General features: G+C 43.5%; 1 protein-coding gene across 3 annotated transcripts in view; it reads left to right on the forward strand.

Annotated features, from left to right (window-relative positions):
* Window positions 1-20,381, forward strand: part of Habp4 (hyaluronan binding protein 4) — a 36,155-nt gene that overhangs the window by 12,701 nt on the left and 3,073 nt on the right. For 2 of the 3 annotated variants that reach the window (XM_070035829.1, XM_070035828.1), the window contains 2 exons: window positions 6,655-6,738; window positions 17,580-17,751. In XM_070035829.1, coding sequence (XP_069891930.1) covers window positions 6,655-6,738; window positions 17,580-17,751 — 256 coding nt within the window. Of the gene's footprint in view, window positions 1-3,501; window positions 3,637-6,654; window positions 6,739-17,579; window positions 17,752-20,381 lie in introns of all 3 variants that reach the window. The other variant, XM_070035827.1, reaches the window with a different exon arrangement.

A 20,381-nucleotide genomic window follows, 5' to 3' on the forward strand; every position in this document is an offset into this window, starting at 1 on the left:
GCCAAATGTAACATTAGGTTTACTACCGTTCTGTTCTTGGGACCTGAACGGAAACTTTTTGAGTGGTTACTCAATCTGGAATTCCATAGTCTCAATGATCTTTGGTTTGACTTCAGTTATATGTATGTATGTATATACACATATATGCGCATATACACAGAATATCTATACGTATGTGTGTAGAGGTGGCTGTGCCACTTGTGGGGCTTCCAGGAGTGGTGTTAGAAAGACGTGTCTCGTGGCATTCATTTTGGGTTTGTTTGTGACAGGAAGTTAGGTGGTGATAGTTTATAAATAAGTCTTAGAGTAAGACGTTTTAGTGTGTGCAGGATCTGGAGCTTGAACTCAGGGCCTGGGTGCTGACCCTCAGCTTTTGTGCTTAAGGCTAGCACTCTACCACTTGAGCCATGTCTTCTGGCTTTTTGGAGATAAGAGTCTCACTGATTTTCCTGCCCAGCTTGGCTTTGAACCACAATCCTCAGATCTCAGCCTCCTAAGTAGCTAGGATTACAGGTATAAGCCACCAGTATCAGGTAAGACTCCCTTTTTGTAGTTGTGGTTGTTTTTGTTGTTGTTTGTTTCTGTAGTTTTCAGAGCTGAGGTCTGAGCTTAAATCCCTGCACTTGCCAGGCAAGTTCTCTTCCAGTGAGCTAAATCCTCAGCCCCTCCTGGGTTTTTTTGTTTTTTGTATTTTTTTTAATCAGCTGATGGGCAGTCAGTGCTGTCATGTGAACTTTGGATCTGTGAGGAAGTGAAGGAGAAGTGATGTGCAGTACATCCCTTGCTCATGCCAAAGACACTGGCAGCAGTGACTGGAATGAAGGACAGACTCACGTGACTGAGTAGTTCTGGCAGTTTTGAGTTTCCTTCACAGGTCTGGCACAGAGTGTCATCGACATCATTTAAAAAACATAGTATTTGGTAAAAGCATAATAGACAACCACATGTAAGTGTTCAGTAATACTGCCTTAGAGTTTATACTGTGGAGAGCAGGTAATTGTATGTTATCAGGTAACATTTGGTGAAACTCCATCCTCTGTTAGAGGTTTAGGTTCAGTGTGAAGCCTGACCACATTTGAGCTGGGTCCTAAAAGCCTTGAAATGTTCAGCAGCATTTTTGGAGCATAGTCACACAAATAGGCACACTTTTCTCTAGGATAACAGGTCAAAGTATAGACACAGTCTCTAGGGCTGTTTCTTGTAATGAACTCAACATTGTCAGTTTGCTTTCAGCCGAACATTGTTTGTCAAAACAAGTCGTTGCTCATCTTGAAATTAGCTTTATAGATTTGATCACATGGCTCAATAAGCTGGGAGTACAACTTGAGTTTTATACGTATTCATAAATTGCAAACAGTACAAACTGTCTGTAAGCCTGGACGGTTTTGTTGTGTGTGTGTGCGCGCGTGAGCTGGTCCTGGGGCTTAGGCTCTGGGCATGGGCTCTGTGCCCTGTACGGTTTTGCTGTGTGTGTGTGTGTGTGTGTGTGTGTGTGTGTGTGTGTGTGTGTGTGTGTGTGTGTGTGTGTGTGTGTGTGTGTGTGTGTGTGTGTGTGTGTGTGTGTGTGTGTGTGTGTGTGTGTGTGTGTGTGTGTGTGTGTGTGTGTGTGTGTGTGTGTGTCCTGAGCTTTTGTGCTTAAAGATAGAGCTCCACTGTTTTTTTTTTTTTGGGGGGGGCGCCCTAACAATGCAAATAGGAAATTTCTTTTTTTTTTAAGATTAATTTCTTTATTATGTAATAAGCTCATTTAAGACCTATGACCACAGAAAGATTAAGTTAATGAAAGGTTTCAGTTAAATGAGCTCTACTGTTTGAAGCTAGCCACAGCTCCGCTTCCAGCTTTTTTGGTAGTTAGAGATAAGAGTCTCATGGAAGCTGGGCGCTGGTGGCTCACGCCTGTAATCCTAGCTACTCAGGAGGCTGAGATCTGAGGATCGCGGTTCAAAGCCAGCCCGGGCAGGAGAGACCGTGAGACTCCTATCTCCAATAAAAAAACCACCAGAAAACCGGAAGTGGCGCTGTAGCTCAAGTGGTAGAGCGCTGGCCTTGAGCTGAAGAGCTGAGGGACAGCGCCCAGGCCCAGAGTTCAAGCCCCACGACCGACAAAAAAAAAAAAAAAAAAAAAAGAGTCTCATGGAGTTTCCTTTTTGGGCTGGCTTTGAACCACAGCCCTCAGTCTCAGCCTCCTTAGTAGTTAGGATTGCAGGCACAAGCCATTGACAACTCTTTTTGTATTTTAATCTTGGTTTGTTTCATGGCAAGAGAACAAAGAAAACGTTGAAATAACTTAGTGTTGCCATTCTGCTAGACTTTGGGACTACTTGGTGCTTAAAAATCAAGTGACCCACAGGGGTCTGGCTGATGTGTAGATGTGAGCATTTATGAAGGGTCCTCTACTAGGTGTCCTTCTACACATCAAGTACATTTGATTTAAGATCTTGTTTAAAGCCAGGCACCAGTGGCGCATGCCTGTAACCCTAGCTACTTAGGAAGTTGAGATCTGATGGTCACGGTTGGAAGCCAGCCCAGTTAGGAAAGTCTGTAAGGTTCTTATCTTAACCACCAAAATGCTGGAAGTAGAGCTGTGGCTAAAGTGGTAGAGTCCTAGCCTTGGGGAAAATACCTTAGGGTAGCTAGACCCTGAGTTCAGGCCCCCAGACCAGCAAAAAAAAGGAAAAGAAAAACATCTTGTTCATAAAGTAAGTTTTTAATAAGAGCACAGATCTGTAGCCAACTGATATTTGACAAAGGAGCCAAAAGACACACACCGGAGAAAAGACTCTCCAACAAATGGTGTTGGGAAAACGGGTCATCCACTTTAGGGTACTGAAAATGGGGATTAAAAAAAAACTCCAAGAGGAACGAAGAGCTCAAAATAAGAACTGGAGTTTTAAATCTACTACCGAAAAACATAAGATAACTTCTGAAACTTAAAGACACAGGCAAGTATTTTCTGAATAGGACTCCAGAGGATGGGAACAAACATGGGCAAATGGGCAAATGGGCCAGTATCAAATTAAAGTTTCTTCACAGCAAAAGAAGCGATCACCAGAATCAAAAGACAGCCCAAGGAATGAAAGAAAAATCTTTGCCAGCTAGTCAACAAATAAAGGATTGATATCCATACTATACAGGGGACTGAAATTAGCAAAAACCCCACAAATAATCTAATTACATAGTTTTCAGAAGAAGAAAGAGATGGCTAATGAAGTCATGAGGAAATGTTCAACAGCCTTAGCTATAATAAAGAACATGCAAATTAAAACTGTAGTAAGAGTCCATCTACTTCAGTCGGAATGACAGCCACCAAGAAATGCTGGCAGATGAATTAGAAAAGGAATCTTTATACTCTTTTGGTGGGAATGTAAACTAGTGTAACCATATGGATATGAGTCCAAAAATAGACCCTTCCAAAGACTCCCCTATACCAATATGAGACATATGTCAGTAGAATAAATCAATATATCAGAAAGATGCCAGCATAATTCATGTTTATTACAGCACTGTGCACAATAGCCAAATGATGGAATCAGACACCTGGAATCTTCTTGAATGGATAAAGAAGAAATGGTATAGATGTACCATGGAATGTTATGCAGCCATGAAGGAAAATGAAATCATGTCGTTTTCAGAAAAGTGGGTGTAATTAGAGGACATCATAATGAGCTAAGCTAAAAAAATTAAAAAACAAGATATGTGTTTTTTTCTCCTATATAGAAGCTAGGCCTAAAACACATACATATCCATAGACGTGATTGTACCTTTATATATCTAGGCAAGCATACAATTTGAGTCTACGGGACTGTGTAGAGGAGAGAGGGAAGGGCAAAAGAGAGCGAATAAACATGAAAGCTGTTGATCAGTAGCAAGTTGGGGGAGAGAGGGCTGGGGTGGAGCACTAGTAAGGGGGTTGGGCTAAATAAGGGGAAAGTGAATATGGTTAAAGTAGATTTTTGTCAAAATAAAACTGAAACCTGTTGAAATTGTTTTGAGAAGAGGGAGAAGGATCACATTGTGTGGAAATGTCACAACAAAATCTCCCCTTGTATAACTAACTTACGATGTTTTTTTAAATGCCAGGGACTTGCTGCTTACAGCTATAGTCCTAGCTACTCAGGAGGTTGAGATCTGAGAATTAAAGCTTGAAACCAGCTCAGGCAGATGAACCTGAGATAGATATTCTAATCTCTAGGTTAAGCAGTTAAAAAAAAGCTGGAAGTGAAGGTGTACCTCCAGTGGTAGAGTGCCAGCCTTGAGAGAAAAAGCTGACAGAGGGGAGAGAGAGAGAGAGAGAGAGAGAGAGAGAGAGAGAGAGAGAGAGAGAGAGAGAGACCCTGAGCTCAAGACTCAGAAGCTGTACAAAAGAGAAGAAGCAAAGCCAAAGTAGAAGTTAATCAAAGTTCATGGCAAAAAGAAACTAAGGTTAAAAAAGTTTGTTTGTTTGTTTGTTTTGTCAGTCATGGGGCCTGAACCCTTGGTCTAGGCGCTGCCCCTCCACTCTTCAGCTCAAGGCTAGCGCTCTACCACTTGAGCCACAGCGCCACTTCCAACTTTTTCTGCTTATGTGGTGCTGAGGAATCGAACCCAGGGCCTCATGCATGCAAGGCAAGCACTCTACCACTGAGCCACCTTCCCAGCCCCTGTTATTATTAAAGAGATGTACAGAGGGGGTCACCATTTCATAAGCAGGTAATAAGTATATTGCTTTGGGGGCAATTTCACCCCTTCCTTTGATCTCTCTTTTTCCCTCTCCCATCTCTACCTACAAATTGTATAGCTGTATTGTTCCTTTTCCCGATCGTGTCTACTGAGTACCAATGCTACATTTGTTCACCCTTTGTTCTTCCACTTCTTTGCCTCCTCTTACCCCCCAAAGACAGTTAAAGGAACAAACAAGACAAAAAACAAGAAACAAAGACCAAAAAGCAAAAAACAACACCATCTTCATCAATGATGGGAAAAAATATTAAAAACGTGTTGCCATTTCCTGGCATTCATGTTGATAAATATTATTTTACAGGTTCACCGGCACAGAGGCATTCATTGCACCTTTGGGTCCCTTCCTTAAGAGTACCTCCTTTCATTGTAAGGGTCTTTTAAAACTGATTGCAGTTTCTACATGCTTAGAACAGTTTAATTTATATGTACTTTAAAACCTTAAAAAGCCATCATTGAAAACTTTTTTTCTGAACCAGGATGAAAAAAATGCTGGATTCCGTATGTGACTAATTTTTTCCCAGCAGTGTTGGGAATTGAACTTGGCTTGCTAGACTAAGTAAGCACTGTGTCACTGGAGCCACACATCTTGTTCTGCAATTGGATTTTAACTGTTTACTAAAAGTAGTATTTCTTTTTCTGGGGCTTCATAAAATGTAATATTCAAATAGTATTCGTGGCAATACAGAAAGGAAAAGAAAGAGGTCATGTGAATTAAAATTTAAATTTTCGTTGTGCTGTCATTTCCAGTCTGTAGATGGTATATTAACAAAATAGGATATAAATTAATTCAAAGTCTTGTTTGCTGGATTATTATTACCAGCTTATTTATAATCATATGTGATCCTTTTTGTAAAATTTATCTCTACCTTATTGCCATTTCCTGAGTTTGTTCAGATGGTCTTTTTCTTCCTTTGGGAGTACTAGGTTTGAACTCAGGGCCCTTGCACCAGCCACTCAGAGGCTCCATCACTTGAGTCATGCCCCTAGACCTTTTTCATGCTTTTTGCCCAGTCTAGCCTGACCACAGCCCGCCAAGTGAGAGCTCCCATGTCTGTGTAGCTGATGTGGCAGGTGTGCACACTGCACCAGTGTTTTCTTGGTCTTCGACTGCAGCCACACACTGGTGCCAGGCCCAACATAGTCTTATTTTTAATACTTGTAGTTTAAGAATATTTATGATTGAGGCTGGGAAGGTGGTTCAGTGGTAGAGTGCTTGTCTAGCACGCTTGAAGCCCTGTGTTGGATTCCTTAGTACCACATACACAGAAAAACCAGATGTGGTGCTGTGGCTCAATTGGTAGAGTGCTAGCCTTGAACAAAAGCAGCTCAGCAGCAGTGCATAGGCCCTGAGTTCAAGTCCTAGGACTGGCGTGCATGCTTGCTCTCTCCCCCGCTTCCCCCCGTCTCTCTCTCTATATATATGGCATGCTTGCTCTCTCCCCCGCTTCCCCCCTCTCTGTCTCTATATATATGGCATGCTCGCTCTCTCCCCCGCTTCCCCCCCTCTCTCTATATATATATATGGCATGCTCACTCTCTCTTTCTCTCTCTCTCTCTCTCTCTCTCTCTGTCTGTCTCTCCTGCTAATCATGGTGCTTGAACTCAGGATCTAGGCACTTAAGAAATAGGACACTAAAGCTGAGCTCAGTGACTCCCACTTGTAATCTGGTGACTTGGGAGGACCGTGGTTTGAGGCTCTCTGGGGAAAAAGACTGAATATCAACAAGCCACATCTGTACACATCTGTAATCTCAGCTATGCAGGAAGCAAAGTAGGAGAATCTTGCTTCAATGCAGTGCTCTTAAGTTCAAACCCTAATACTGCTTCTTTTAGAAAAGGAAGACATGGGTCATTAAAATTTGTGCAATCTTATGTTTGTAAAAGCATTGGTGTAAACGCATTCATATGACTGCAGAGGCTTTTGCTGTTTTTCAGTGGCGTGGAGTTGACGGCCCCAAAGGAAGAGGCCCCGGTGGAGGAGGAGACCCTGGGCGCCCTGGAGGAGGAGGCTCCAGCCAGGTAATCTTTTCACACATTTCCTTAATGTATTATTAATGAACGATCTGGTTCAAGCTATCTAATGAGTCCTTTAACTTGCCATTCCCATGGTTTCTGGCCAACAGTAGATGGCATTGTCTTGCATTAGGACCACAGTCATTCTCTGCTCCCTTTTTAAAAGTGTTTTTATTATTTTAGGTAGCTGTACAGAGCAGTTTATGCTTCTTAATGTCACCCCTTTCTTTCAGCATTCTACCCAACCCTCGACGCCACCCCTTCCCTTACTTACCTTAATTCTAGGTTATATATTGAATCTTCTGCAATTTAACAAAGCAGTTTATGTGTACGCTGCATCTCGGTTTGTGTCACGTCAACATCTTCACACACCCTTTTCCTTAATATGTCTCAGTTCTGTGGTATGAATTCTTGCCTGCATTCCCGACTCTTCCGCTTCTTCTGCCCCTCTCCCCCCCCCCCCCCCCGGTCCCCTCTTGCTGGCACCTGTTTCCTGGTACTTGTTGTGCTGGGCTCTGACTTAACGTCTACACAATTGCTAATGAGTGAGTGAGTGATTGATCGATTTTTAGGTGCTGGGGTTTGAACTGGAGCCTTGAGCTCTTGCTCAGCTTGCTATTTTGGAGATGGAGTCTGGCAAACTCTTTGCCAGGCTAGCTTCAAACTGCAGTCCTCCGGATCTCGTTCTTCTGAAGAGCTAACATGAGCGTGAACTACTTGTGTTCCCTTCTAATGGGTTTTAATGGAATTAATGGGTTAAGTTCACATACTCTGTTCTTTATCCACCTTTTTCAGTCGGTAGCTTGTGCTCTCATTTCCTCTGTCCCTGTTACTCTCCCCAAGTCCCTTTTTTCTCTCTTCTCTTCCTGTAGCTTAGGTGCCTGGTCCATATCTAGCAGGTCTATACCTTAAGTCCACTTGTCCTTTGGAGTTCGTGTGGCATCTCTCTTAGCCAAACCCAGCTGGATGACTCCTCACAGTTGTCCGCCCTGCCGGAACCCACAGGCAGGCACTGTAATCATTTGAAACCTCTGCATGTCTTGACGCCCAGTATTCTGAAATGAGCCCTCAGTTCCACCTAGCAATCTGTTTCAGGGTTTCACTTTTACCACCTTTACAGCTTAGACCTTCTTGTCTGCTCAGAACTCTGACACTACCCTTTCTCTCTCACCCCACACCTCCTCTTTCATTCTCCCTGTGCAGCTCTGTGTCTTAAACAAGGTGGGAGCCATCAGATGGGAACTTCACAGTTTTCTCACTGTCAAAGGTACAGACCTGTCTATAGCCACTCACCTCCTAGCTTCCTGCCCTCCTGGCAAAAGACTATCTTCTCACAGCTCTTCAAGCTTTTGATCTTTTCTCTCTCTACTTCATAGAAGCTTCGTAGTTATGGCTTTTCCCCTCTGTACTCATCTCCTTTCTCCCAGCTCTGGTCTTGGAATCAACATTTTAAACATGGTCATTCTCATGCTGGCGCTGGGACTTGAACGCAGGGACTCGTGTTTTCACTTGGCTTTTTTGCTCATGACTGGCACCATCTGCTAGAGTCATGCCTCCAGTTGTGGTTGTTTTGCTGGTTAATTGGAGATAAGAGTCTGAAGGATTTGTGTACCCAGGCTGGCTTTGAACTGTGGTTCTCAGATCACAGCCTCCTGAGTAGCTAGGCTTACAGGTGTGAGCCACTGGTGCTTGGCACTCAGAAATCTGCTGACCCTTCTCTTGACCCTCCATTATCTCATGCTTCCCTCTTTCTGAGTTGTGTGCACTCTCTCTTCATTTCCATACCCCATCCTCATTCCTCACTTCACTCCTGTCCTCTCGTCCTTCTGGAAGCTGTCACCATGTCTCCTGATGTAATGGATGTTTCAACCTGAGTCTTCTTGGCTCTCAGAAGCATTGGACTTTATTGCTTTCTTAAACCATCTCACTGGCTTCTGACATCACTGTCCTGGTTTTCCTTCTGCCTCTCAGCATCTGCTTTGCAGGCTCACCCTGTCTTACAGGTCTTTTACAATGCCATGGCCTTCGGCTTCTCTTTGTGGGATCTTATGTATCCTGTGGCTTAAACTGTCAGGTGTATCTCCAGAATTTATCTCTTGAGTCCTTCCTTCAGTATACTTCTGCACACCTCCCCTGATCCCATATATTCCTTGTCTTCCACATCTCCAGGATTTAGCAAATTACTTTCATTACAAGCCTCTGAGCCTCCTCGGTTGTTTCTACAAACTAGAAGCCTAGGAATCACCCATGGAACTCCTTTTGAGACTCCATCTCCCAAATTCAATCCTTCCCTCTGCCCTGTGTGATTTGTACCCTACCTCCAACAGCACAGTCACCTGGCTGTCAGGTGGCTCCCTGCATTTTCACCTTGTATGCCAAAGTGGCATTCAGACTGCTGTGCCCTCTCCCTCACTGCTTACCTCCTCCCATGATTCCCTGTTCTTTTGTAGTTTCTGACCTGACCTGCACAATCCTCCATGGTCTGGCCTCCACAGGACCCCCGTTCCACCTGTGCCTTCCCTGGGTTCACCTCATGGCTCCCATTTTAATCTCAGACATACCTACCTGTCCTCTACCCCATCCTCACACCTGACATGCTTTTGCAAGTACTGATTTCCTGTTCTCTATACTTCCACTCATCCTCATCTTCCAACCATCAGAACTTCTACTCATTCTTCACCTGCCCAAGGCACCGTGTCTAAAGAGCCTAGACTCTGACCCAGTGTACTGAGTACAAATTCTAGCTCCACCACTCACCAGACTGGACAAGTTATTTAATCTTTCTTCAGTGGTTCTGTTTTCTTCATCTGTAAAATGGTAATAATATGGTACTACTTATGCTACAGGGTTGTTGTAAGGAGTGTGTGTATGTGTAAGGGAGAGAATGTACACATAGTGCCTAGCATCTGGTTAGCACTATAGAAATACCTGTTGTTATCACTGTTGTTTATAATAGGAGTAAAAGGGCCATGATGATGGGTGATTATCAAAGAATTAATTTGCTATTCAGAGCTGATGGGGATCTGCTTTGTTCTCATAACCCCACATTGCTCCCATGGCCACTGACTGCCCCTCCCCCCCCTCCCTGGGCCCTTCCTGGTTCTCAGGAAGACTCTACCCCGATCTCATCTAAAGTGCAGGAACAAAGCCGGGCGCCGGTGGCTCACGCCTGTCATCCTAGCTCCTCAGGAGGCTGAGATCTGAGGATCGCAGTTCAAAGCCAGCCTGGGCAGGAAAGTCTGTGAGACTCTTATCTCCAATAAACTACCAGGAAACCGGAAGTGGAGCTGTGGCTCCTGTGATAGTGCGCTCACCTTGAACTGAAGAGCTGAGGGACAGCGCCCAGGCCCAGAGTTCAAGACCCACAACCAACAAAAAAAGAAAAAGAAAAAGAAAGTTCAGGACCACCGGCATCAGGATGATGCCCTTGCTATAAAATTCCAAATGGGACATAAATTCCAAACAGGACAGTTCAGAAAATAAATCCCCAATAGGACAAAGAATCTCCAAGAAGAGTCCAACAACTCTTTCCAGTCTCTTCTTCCAGCCCCATCCTTTTATCTATCCAAAGACCCTATGTGAAGGACTTACCTCTCCTGTCTTGTCCCAGTCTTGTTCTGCATCTAAAGATGGACTATGAAGGAGTGACCGCCTCCCTACTGCCCCAGATGCATATGGACACCAGGCAAAGCCCAGGTGTGTGTGGACTTGACACGCAGGCAGGACAGTCTGACCCACGCCTGGCCTTCAACATTCCACCGTGAGCTGATCGAAAGTCCCCACCTCCCTCAGCCTAATAGCCTTTCATAACCTCTGCCCCCTGGCTCAGACCCCACCAAAGCCCACCTCCAACCCCAGCTCCTTGCAGCCTCCAATCCTGCAGGAAGGTGGGTTTCCCCTCGCTGATTCTCAGTAAGTACTCCTAGCCTGTCGAGATGGAGAGTTCAGCCTGCTCCATTTTTCTTAACAAAAACGACAAAAGATGTTGGAAAAATAGGATTAATATTAATATGATGACTTAAGCAGTGAGTTGCCTAAATAGAGATGTAAATTTATATGAATGTTGGGAAAGTATGTTAACTGCATACTTCTGGGAACACATAATATTCTTTCTGAACCAGTGAACATTTATATATGTTGGCCGATACAAGGCTGCGTAACAGAGAGAGAAGTATAGCATCATCCTAATGTTCGTATTTATGGAGGTACTGAGCGATGGCAGCTCCAGGAGGGCTGGTCAGGTGGCTGGAAGTGAGCGTCTAGCCACACCGCTGGTGCTGCCCTGTGGAGCCGCCACGCTCCTACGCCCTTGTCAAGCTTTTGAAAGTTGGAAAAACGACATCAAATGATCTCAGCCTGTCTAAATAGTGATGTAACATTGCTGCTCTCAATAATATATAATGTGCACTTCTCAGTTACAGAAACTAGATGAATGAATTCAATACTATAAACCCCATAGTGTTTTCTTTTTACTGACAGTCACAGTTGCTCTTCTTTTTTAAGGTTGCTTCCTTAGAGGAATATGAATATGAATATGTGAGGATACCTGTGTCCTGCTTCATTTCCCCTAAAATGACTGTTCCCTTAATCTGAATGGAATATCTCCTGTACATGAATGGGTATCTCCTGTATTTGCTGGAAGCTGACCCAACCTCATTTTCCCTTTGTCTATCCTGCTTCTTAACTTTCAAATTTGTGTATATAAATTTATATATACAAATAATTTGTAGATAGCTTTATTCCATATTACCATTTGATAGAAATTTTTCTTCCTTGGGGCTAGGATTGTAGCTCAGTGGAAGAGAACTTGCCCAGATTGTGTTAGGATCTGAATTCTGGTCCCAGCACCCAAAAAACCCAAAAACAAAAAATGAAAGAAACAAAAAAAAAAAAAAGAGGGTTAGGCAAAGGGAAGAAAAAATGGAAATAAAATTTCTCCTGGGTTTTTGATAATTTAACACCAAAGAAGGGTATTAAATTTAAAGTAAACTTTGAGCTATTACAAATGCATTAGTCCTTTCTAGAATTGAGAGATTCATCTCTTCCTGGGGAATATTGGTCTTTGCTAAAATCGCCAGGAAGCAGTGACAACTCAAGTGGTACGCACCACCCAACTGTCACCACGTGTGTTTTTGGTCATCACTTTTGCTCAGTAGGGAAAGAGGTAAAGAGCTAGCACTTAGTGATTGTTACTGTGGCTGTTGAAATCACCGGTGATAAAGAGAAAGACATCAGTGTCCCTACCCCCTGGAAGGCTGCCTTGACCATTCCATGGTAGGGAGGGTGTCCTGATTACAGACGCTGCGCTCTGCAGTGCACTTGCTTTGGATCTTTTCAAGGACACATCTCCTCTTCCCCCACAGTACTAGAGTTTGAACTCAGACCTGTTCTGGCTAAGCAAGCTCTGTCTAACACGTGAGCCAGGCCTACAACTAGGATTGCAGTTTTTATATACCTTTTTTTTTTTAATTTAACGTTCTCTTTAAAAAAATTTTTTTTTGTTTAAATTTATTCTTTAAAACAAAATGATAGTCGGGCGCTGGTGGCTCACGCCTATAATCCTAGCTACTCAGGAGGCTGAGATCTGAGGATCACAGTTCAAAGGCAGCCCAGACAGGAAAGTGTGTGAGACTCTTATCTCCAATAAACCACCAGAAAACCGGAAGTGGTGCTGTGGTTCAAGTGGTAGGGTGCTCGCCTTGAGCTAAAGAGCTTGGATAGCACTCAGGCCCAGCGCTCAAGCCCCATGACCAACAACAACAACAAAAGATAAAACCTGTTAATAAGTACTTTGTGGTCTTAATATAAAATTTTACTGAACTTTCTGAAATGTATTAACTTCTATTAGTTTGCCTTAGTTAATCTTTACATTTATAGTATCCATTTGTGCTGATTTCTGAATTCTGTGACAAGTAGGCTAAAGAAACTTTACCAACTTTTGATTTTACTTTAGCTCTGAACTAAAATTGGAAAATATATAAAATAGATATAGTATAAGAAAGCTCCTGCCAGGTACCGTGGCTCACGCCTGTAATCTTAGCTACTCAGGAGGCTGAGATCTGAGGATCATAGGAAGTCCACTCTTTATCTCCAATAAACCACTCAGAAAACTGGAAGTGGTGCTGTGGCTCAAGTGGTAGAGCTCTCACCTTGAGCCGAAGAGCTGAGGGACAGCGCCCAGGCCCAGAGTTCAAGCCCCACGATGGCCAAAATAAAAAAGACAGGTATGAGCCACCAGTGCCCGCTTCCTCATTTCATTTTAGCTGTTTAATACCCATGTGGGGCTGATCCATCACATTCCATCAAGTTCCTCTCTGAAGTCCTTTTGTGTGCTTTGTGTGTCTGTGTGCTACTGGAGCTTGAACTCAGAGCCTTTTAACATGTTTGCCTTTTTGCTCAAGGCTGGTGATGTACCACCTGTGCCACAGCTTCATTTCCAGCTTTTTGCTGGTTAATTTGAAGATAAGAGTCTCATGGACTTCTGCCCAAGCTGGCTTCAAACTCAGATCTCAGTCTCCTGAGTCGGTAGGAGTACAGGTGTCAGCCACCAGCACCTGGGTGCAGTTTTAGTATTTTTCTAACCTTTTCAAGCAGCACATTTTGAGGGATTTTACAGTGAGCAACTACATTTATTACCTAAACTCTTCCAAGCTACATCTTAATGTGTTTTCTCACATCTATCCCATCTTTCTTGGCACATTTCTTAATACCTATAGATACTGTTTCATCATGCAAATCATTAAATAGAACTTAATATTTGTTTACAGCTTTTTCCTGATATAAAATACAGATCATAAAATATATAAATTATAAATGTACTATTTGACGTGTGCATAAACTGTAGAACCCAGATTATTGTCAGCATTCAAAATAGTACCGATTGCCTTAAAAGTTCTTTCCTAGGCAGCCGCTGCTTCAGTTTTTCTGCCATTAGGTTAACATTTAAAGTAACAGTAAATGTGTTGATTTTGGATCCTCTGTGATTGGTTCTGTCCTGTTTGTTTACATTTTTCACATCATTCATCTGTGTATTTCTAGAACTTACAAATTTCATTAGCCTTCTGAAAGGCATAAACTTGATTCCCTCCCACTTACTCTGTATTTTCAAATTTTTAAATTGTTATCATAAAGGTGATGTACAGAGGGTTACAGATAAAGAGGTAAAGAGTACAGGTCCAGAGTGCATTTCTTTTTGGACCATGTTACCCCTTCCCTTGCTCTCTCCCAGTTATGTGTTTAACTCAGGTATTCTACTGCTTGAGCCATGCCCCTAACCCTTTTATTGTTAACATTTCAAATAGGGTCTCAAGTTTTCGCCTGGGGCAGCCTGGACTGTGATCCTCCTGTTTGCACTTCCCACTCTGCTGGGATGACAAACATTCATCAGCAGGTCCAGATTTTTATTGTCTAAGATTGCTAAATTTTTGCCTGGGATGGCCTCAAAATATGATCTTCTCAATCTTCACCGTGTGTGTGTGTGTGTGTGTGTGTGTGTGTGTGTGTGTGTGTGTGTGTGTGTGTGTGTGTGTGTGTGTGTGTGTGTGTGTGTGTGTGTGTGTGTGTGTGTGTGTGTGTGTGTGTGTGTGTGTGTGTGTGTGTGTGTGTGTGTGTGTGTGTGTGTGTACTGGGGCTTGAACTTGAGTCAAGGGCACATTGTCCCTAGCTCAGTGCTACTATTTGAGGTACAGCTTCACTCCCATTTTTGGCAGTTAATTGGACATTAGAACCTCACAGACATCCCTCCCTCCCTCCCTCCCTCCCTCCTTCCCAGTACTTCCTTCTTTCCTCCCTCCCCTCCCCACACAGTTGTGAGTAAAAAAAATTGAGCAGGAGTGCCATGTCCTGAGTTCAAGCTGGGCACCAGTCACTCATACTGTAATCCTAGCTACTTAGGAGGCTGAGATCTGAGGATCAGGGTTCAAAGTCAGCTTAGGCAAAAAAGTCCTGGTGAGACTCTTATCTCCAATTAACCACTCAAAAAGTAGAAGTGGCACTGTGGCTCAAAAGGGTAGAGACTAGCCTTGAGCAAAAAAAGAGCTCAGGGACAGCACCGAGGCCCTGAGTTCAAGCCCGCTACCAGCCACAGCAACAACAATGTCACATTGGCTAGAAGTTCAGTGTTGGAGTGCTTGCCTAGTGTGTGCAGGCGGTCCTGTGTTCAATCCACAGCATCTCAAAACATGAAACTTCTTGTTTCCAATTCCTTTTGCCGTTGTTCCGGGGTTAACTTTACGTGCGTCAGGTAGTAAGTGCACCTCCTTTCGCGTAGTGTCATCTGCTCCCGCGCTCTCTCCCATCCCCTCCTCTCCATCTCTAGCCGTGAGTTGCACAGTGCACTTTTGTCAGCGTCCACGCAGCCGCTGTGCGGCACTGCTGCATGCTCATGCTTTTCCCCTCACCCTTCCTCACATGTGCACCAGCCGTCAGAAAAAGAAAAAACAAACGAAGAAAAAAGCCCTTTCCCCCCTATTTTGGAGTTCGTTTCAGGAAGTATATGACTTCATATACATATGAAGAGGAGCTCTGTGATTCTCTCCTAAGACTATCCCTTTGGTCAAACTGTATGTGAGTATCTAGAATCCTGTGTGATTTGTCATACCCCAGTGTGTGTTAGATCTAACTTCCACTTAACAGGGAGAACATGCACCATTTGTCTCTCTAATCTTGCCTTACCTCCCTTGACATCTGTTCTAGTTCCATCCATTTCCCTGCAGATGACATTTTCTTCTTTCTGATGCTGTGTAAATTATATATAGGTACCACAGTGCTTGGATCGGCTCCTCTATTGTGGGCATCTGGGTGGCTTCCATATCTTGGCTGTTGGGAATAGTGTGACCGTGAACACGGATGTGCAGGTGTCCTTGTTGTATCCTGGCTGGTGACGCTTGGGGTAGAGGCCCAGGAGTGGTATGGCAGGTTGTAGGGAAGGCCTGTGTTTAGGTTTTTGAGGATCCTCCAGACTGCTGTACAGAGTGGTTGTACTAGTCACATTCCCACCAGTGGTGCAGTAGGGTTCCTTTCCCCCATCCCTACCAGCATTTGTTGTTGATAGAATTCAAAATGTTGGCCAGTGTACTGGGTTAAGACAGTATCTTGGGGCTGTTTTACTTTGCATTTCCTTTATGACCAGGGATGAGCAGCATTTCCTCATGTGTTTCTTTGACATTCTTACCACTTATGAGGAGTCTCTCCTTAGTGCCTTTTGCCTGCTTACTGATTGTTTTAAAGGCTCTGGGGGAGTTAATTTCTTGAGTTCCTCATGTATTTTGGGTATTAGGCCTTTAATGTATTGCTGGTAAAGATCTTTTCCCAACTGGTTGGCTGTCTTTCTAGTTTAGTAACTATGTCCTTTTATTTTGATGTAGTCCCCCTTGTCCAGTCTCTCTCCTATCTGTTGTACCCATGGGACTCTGTTCAGGAAGTTCCTGCCTGTACCTATGACTTCTGATGTTTCTCCTACTCCGTAATGCAGTCGTTTCAGAGTTTCAAATCTGATGTTGAGTTTTTTGAGCCACTTTGAATTGGTATTAGTGTATGATGACAAGCAGGGACCCACTTTTAGTTTTCTACATATGGCTGCCCAGTTTTTCCAGCATCAATAGTTGAAGAGTTTGTTTTTTCCATTGTGTCTTTGGCTCCTTCGTTGAATATCAGATGACTAAGCATGTGGTTTTATTTCTGGGTCTTCTAATCTGTTCCATTGATCTTCAGGTCTATTTTTGTGCCAATACAAAGCTGAATTTTGTTATTACGGCTTTCTACTAGAGTTTGAATTCTGGTACTGTGATACCGCCCGCATTGTTGTTGTTTTGCCTGGAATTGCTCTGGCTATTCTAGGTCATATGAATTTTTGGATTGTTTTTTCCGGCTCAGTGAAGAATGTTGTTGGGATTCTGATAGGGATTGCACTGAATTTCTGTATCATTTTTGGCAGTATGGCCATTTTTACAATATTGATTCTACTTACCCATGAACATTGAAGGTCTTTCCATTTCCTGGTGTCTTCTTTCTTTAGATTTTTATAGGTTTTGCTATAAAGATCTTTTACATCTTTAGCTAGGCTCCTAGTTTTTATTGTTTCTTTTGGGGGGGCTACTGCAAATGGGGTTGTTTTCATGATTTCCCTTTCTGCTTGTACATTGTTGACATACAGAAAGGCTACTGATTTTTGTAGGTTGATTTTGTATACTGCTGTTTTGCTGAAGTGATTTATTAGTTCTAGGGGTTTGGGGGTGGAGTAAAAACTTGTCAATTCATCAGTAAAAATTAATCACACTCAAAATTATGAGTCAGAGAAAAGGAGACTTCACTGAGGCTCCTGGCAAGAGGTCTGGTGGGAACAAGCCAGGAGCCCCATCTGTCCTCAACATAGAAGGCATCTAAGAGTGAAGTCCACAAAGGAACAACTCCTCAGTGTAATCTGATCAGGAAGACAAGGGAAGGGGGCTGGAGTGTGCACAAAACAATGCCTGTTTACGAAAGTGTGCAGTTGTAGTGGACTGTTTGAAACCTCGTGTTGGGGTTTCCTGTGTGTTTCCATAGCTTCCCTCCTTTCCTTCAGCTCCCTCATTTTGCTCCTGATGCCATCTGGAAGGGAGGTGGGCATGCTGGTGCACTATGTGGCGATGCTCCGGTTTTTTATAGACTGCATTGACTATAGGAAGTATCTTAGCCAGCAGTGATGAAAATAAAATGCAAAGCGTATGGTTCACAGGTTTTCTTACATCACATCTGAGGTGCAGTACCACAAAATTATGTTTAAATTAATGGTTACAACTTTTTCTTTGATGAAGTAGGTATTTCAGTCCTATCAAAAATGTGTCAATGATTATGCATCTTTAATACAGAGTTGCTGAGTTGGAGGTCGAAGAGGAAACTCAAGTTCAAGAGATGACTTTAGATGAGTGGAAGAATCTTCAAGAACAAACCCGACCAAAACCTGAGTTTAACATCCGGAAACCAGAGTCCACTGTGCCCTCCAAAGCGGTGGTGATTCACAGGTCAAAATACAGAGATGATGTAAGCATCACATTTTGTACCCAGGGTAATCTTTTCTTTTTCCTTATCAGAAACAAAGTATTCTTGTTTCTGCTTAGGAGTCTTTGGATGCTGAAGAGAAACTAAAGCTTAATATATTGACAGTGACATTTTAAAAATTTGTTACAACTGTAGAGGAGATGTACAGAGGTTTACAATTATGTAAGTCAAGTCATGAGGGTATTTCCTCTTAACAGTGAAATTTAGTGCATTTCTGCCCACCCTGGGCTGTGCTGAGACTGCAGATTCTGTGTGTTACTTGTATTTTTTTCTCGTAAAGGAGAGGTACAGAGTGTTTCCTGTATCCTGCCATCTCAAAGGATAACGGTGTGTGTTTTCGTGATAGATTGCTTGATGTTTTGTCCATGCTTCCGTGATCAGGAATGAGCTCAGGGTCGCATGCGTGTTTTGCAGGCCCTCTGTCATCTGAACCACCTCTGGTTATTTTTGAAATAGGTAGTCTTGCTTTATACCCTGTCCAGCCAAGACTGTGATCCGACTACTAATGCTTTTTACATTGCTGAGGTGAAAAGCATGTACCACTGCAGTAGCCGCTGGCTGAGATGGGAGTCTTGCTCACTGGTTTTTACCCTGGCTAGCCTCAAACTGCCGTTCTTCAATCTCTACCTCCCAGGATGCTTGAGCCGCTGCCCCTGGCTTCCTCCACTCTGCTTCTTGAGTAGCGTTTCAGTAGTTGATCGTTTAACTATAGTTGGGATCTACACTGTGATGTCTTTTTCATATTAGTTCAGCGTATTTTGTATTAGTTCTGTCTAACTGCTGAGATCTTGGACAGCACGGGTAAGCATGTGCTTGCTCAGGGAGTCCCTGTTTTTAGTTGGCATTCAGGTATTTTCTTGTGGGTGTGTGTGCCTTCTCAAGCTGAGCCCTGCCACTTGAGCCATGTCTCTAGCTCCTACATTAGTTTTGTTGTTGTTTTGCTTTTTAGATGCTTCAAGTTGTAAAGGGAGATGTTTCAGGGAAGATATCTACCAGCATATTTTGATAAGGCTGATGCTGGGATCATTTTAATCCTCTTCCTTCTAAGTTACTGATCTTGAGACATGAATCCTTCCAATTATAGAATCTGACTACTACTGGTTGTGCAGGTAATGGTGATGTACAAGCCCTGTGCTGGATAGTCATTGAATTCCAGTCCATATATTGTATAACTGTGTCTGTGTTCCTTTGTCAGTGTCCTGTTGCTGTGACAAGATACTTGAGAACAGCATACAAGGAAGGCAGAAAGGAGGAAAGGTCTTGGCTTGGCTCAGGCTTGGAGGCTTCACTGTATGGTGACTTTGTCCTCTTGCTTTGGACCTTGTGGTAGCACAGAACAAGGTGAAGCACATAGCAGAAGAAACTGCTGACATCCTCTTGGCTAGAAGACAAAAAAGGGAGGGCCCCGATATTCCCTTCACAGGCCACAGCCCCCTCCCCCAGAGTCCTGCCATATCTCAACAGTGCCATGGGCTGGTAACCAAGCCTTTGGGATGTGGGTTGAAGAGACGTTTAGGATCCAAGGCGTAACAGCTCCATTTGTACATAAGGTAGTTGTATTCTCTAAATACTTTTAGAGGCTCCTTATGATACCATCTCTTCTCTGCCTTCCGGATTGGTCAGGTCTAGGAAGCCTGACTACTAAGGCTCTTTAGAAACAGAACCCAGAGCCTTGCTGTCTTTTAAATCACAGTGGAGTGTTTTACAAGCCCATTTGCTACCTGGGTTGGCTACTTTGTCTAATCCATGGTTCTTTTTTCTTCTGAGCATTGTGAATGAAGCTCTGAAACAATTGTGTCATCAGGCTGTGAAACATGATACAAACAGGTAAAAATAGAAGCTTCTTCCTAAATGGACACATCAGATTCGTGCACACTGGATCCAAGGGAGGCACTCAAGCCACTGGGTTAGTTGAGTCATACAGCCTGGTCTCAGTAAAAGCATGTCTGGTCTTTGTTACTCTTGTGGCATTTTAGATGTTGGCCAGCAGTTGTTCTTAATAACATGAGTCAAATTGTTGGGTCATTAGTTCACCTTGTTCCTGTCCACCCTAAGGAACAATAACAAAAAGTCTTGGAATAACATTTCTTATTTGCATGGAATTCAGTGAGCACCAGGGCCGGCCGGCCGGCCTGGTGGTGAGTGGGCGTCTCTCACTCCAGTGCTCTGGGCTTCCTCTGGGTCCAGAGCCTGCAGTGCAGCCCGCGGACGCTCCTGCTGACGCACATGGACAGCATGAGTTCTCTAAGGCAGTAGTTTGCCTCCTCTTCTTTTGTGGGTTTGGGCCAGTGCTCTTGACTTGCTCATTCCTTCACTTTTTTAAACTTCAAGGGTTCATCTACCCCAAATCTCCAGCACTTTGTGATTCTTATCTAAGACTACTGCCATGCTTTGCAGGCCTAGATTTTTAGGTAAAGCGGGGTTTATTTTGTTTTATCTATGATTTTCAAATTAAATCTTGGTGAGAACTAGGTATGTTGGCTCATGCCTATATATCCCTAGCTACATGGGAGGCTGAGAGTGGAAGGATTGCAGTTTGAGGTCAGTTCAGGCAAAAAGCTCAGGCGACTCCGTCTCACCCAATAAAGCAAGACGCAGTGGTGCGTGCCTGC

Source organism: Dipodomys merriami, unplaced genomic scaffold (genome assembly GCF_024711535.1).
Source record: "Dipodomys merriami isolate MVZ:Mamm:240054 unplaced genomic scaffold, mDipMer1.0.p SCAF_26, whole genome shotgun sequence".
NCBI lineage: Eukaryota > Metazoa > Chordata > Mammalia > Rodentia > Heteromyidae > Dipodomys > Dipodomys merriami.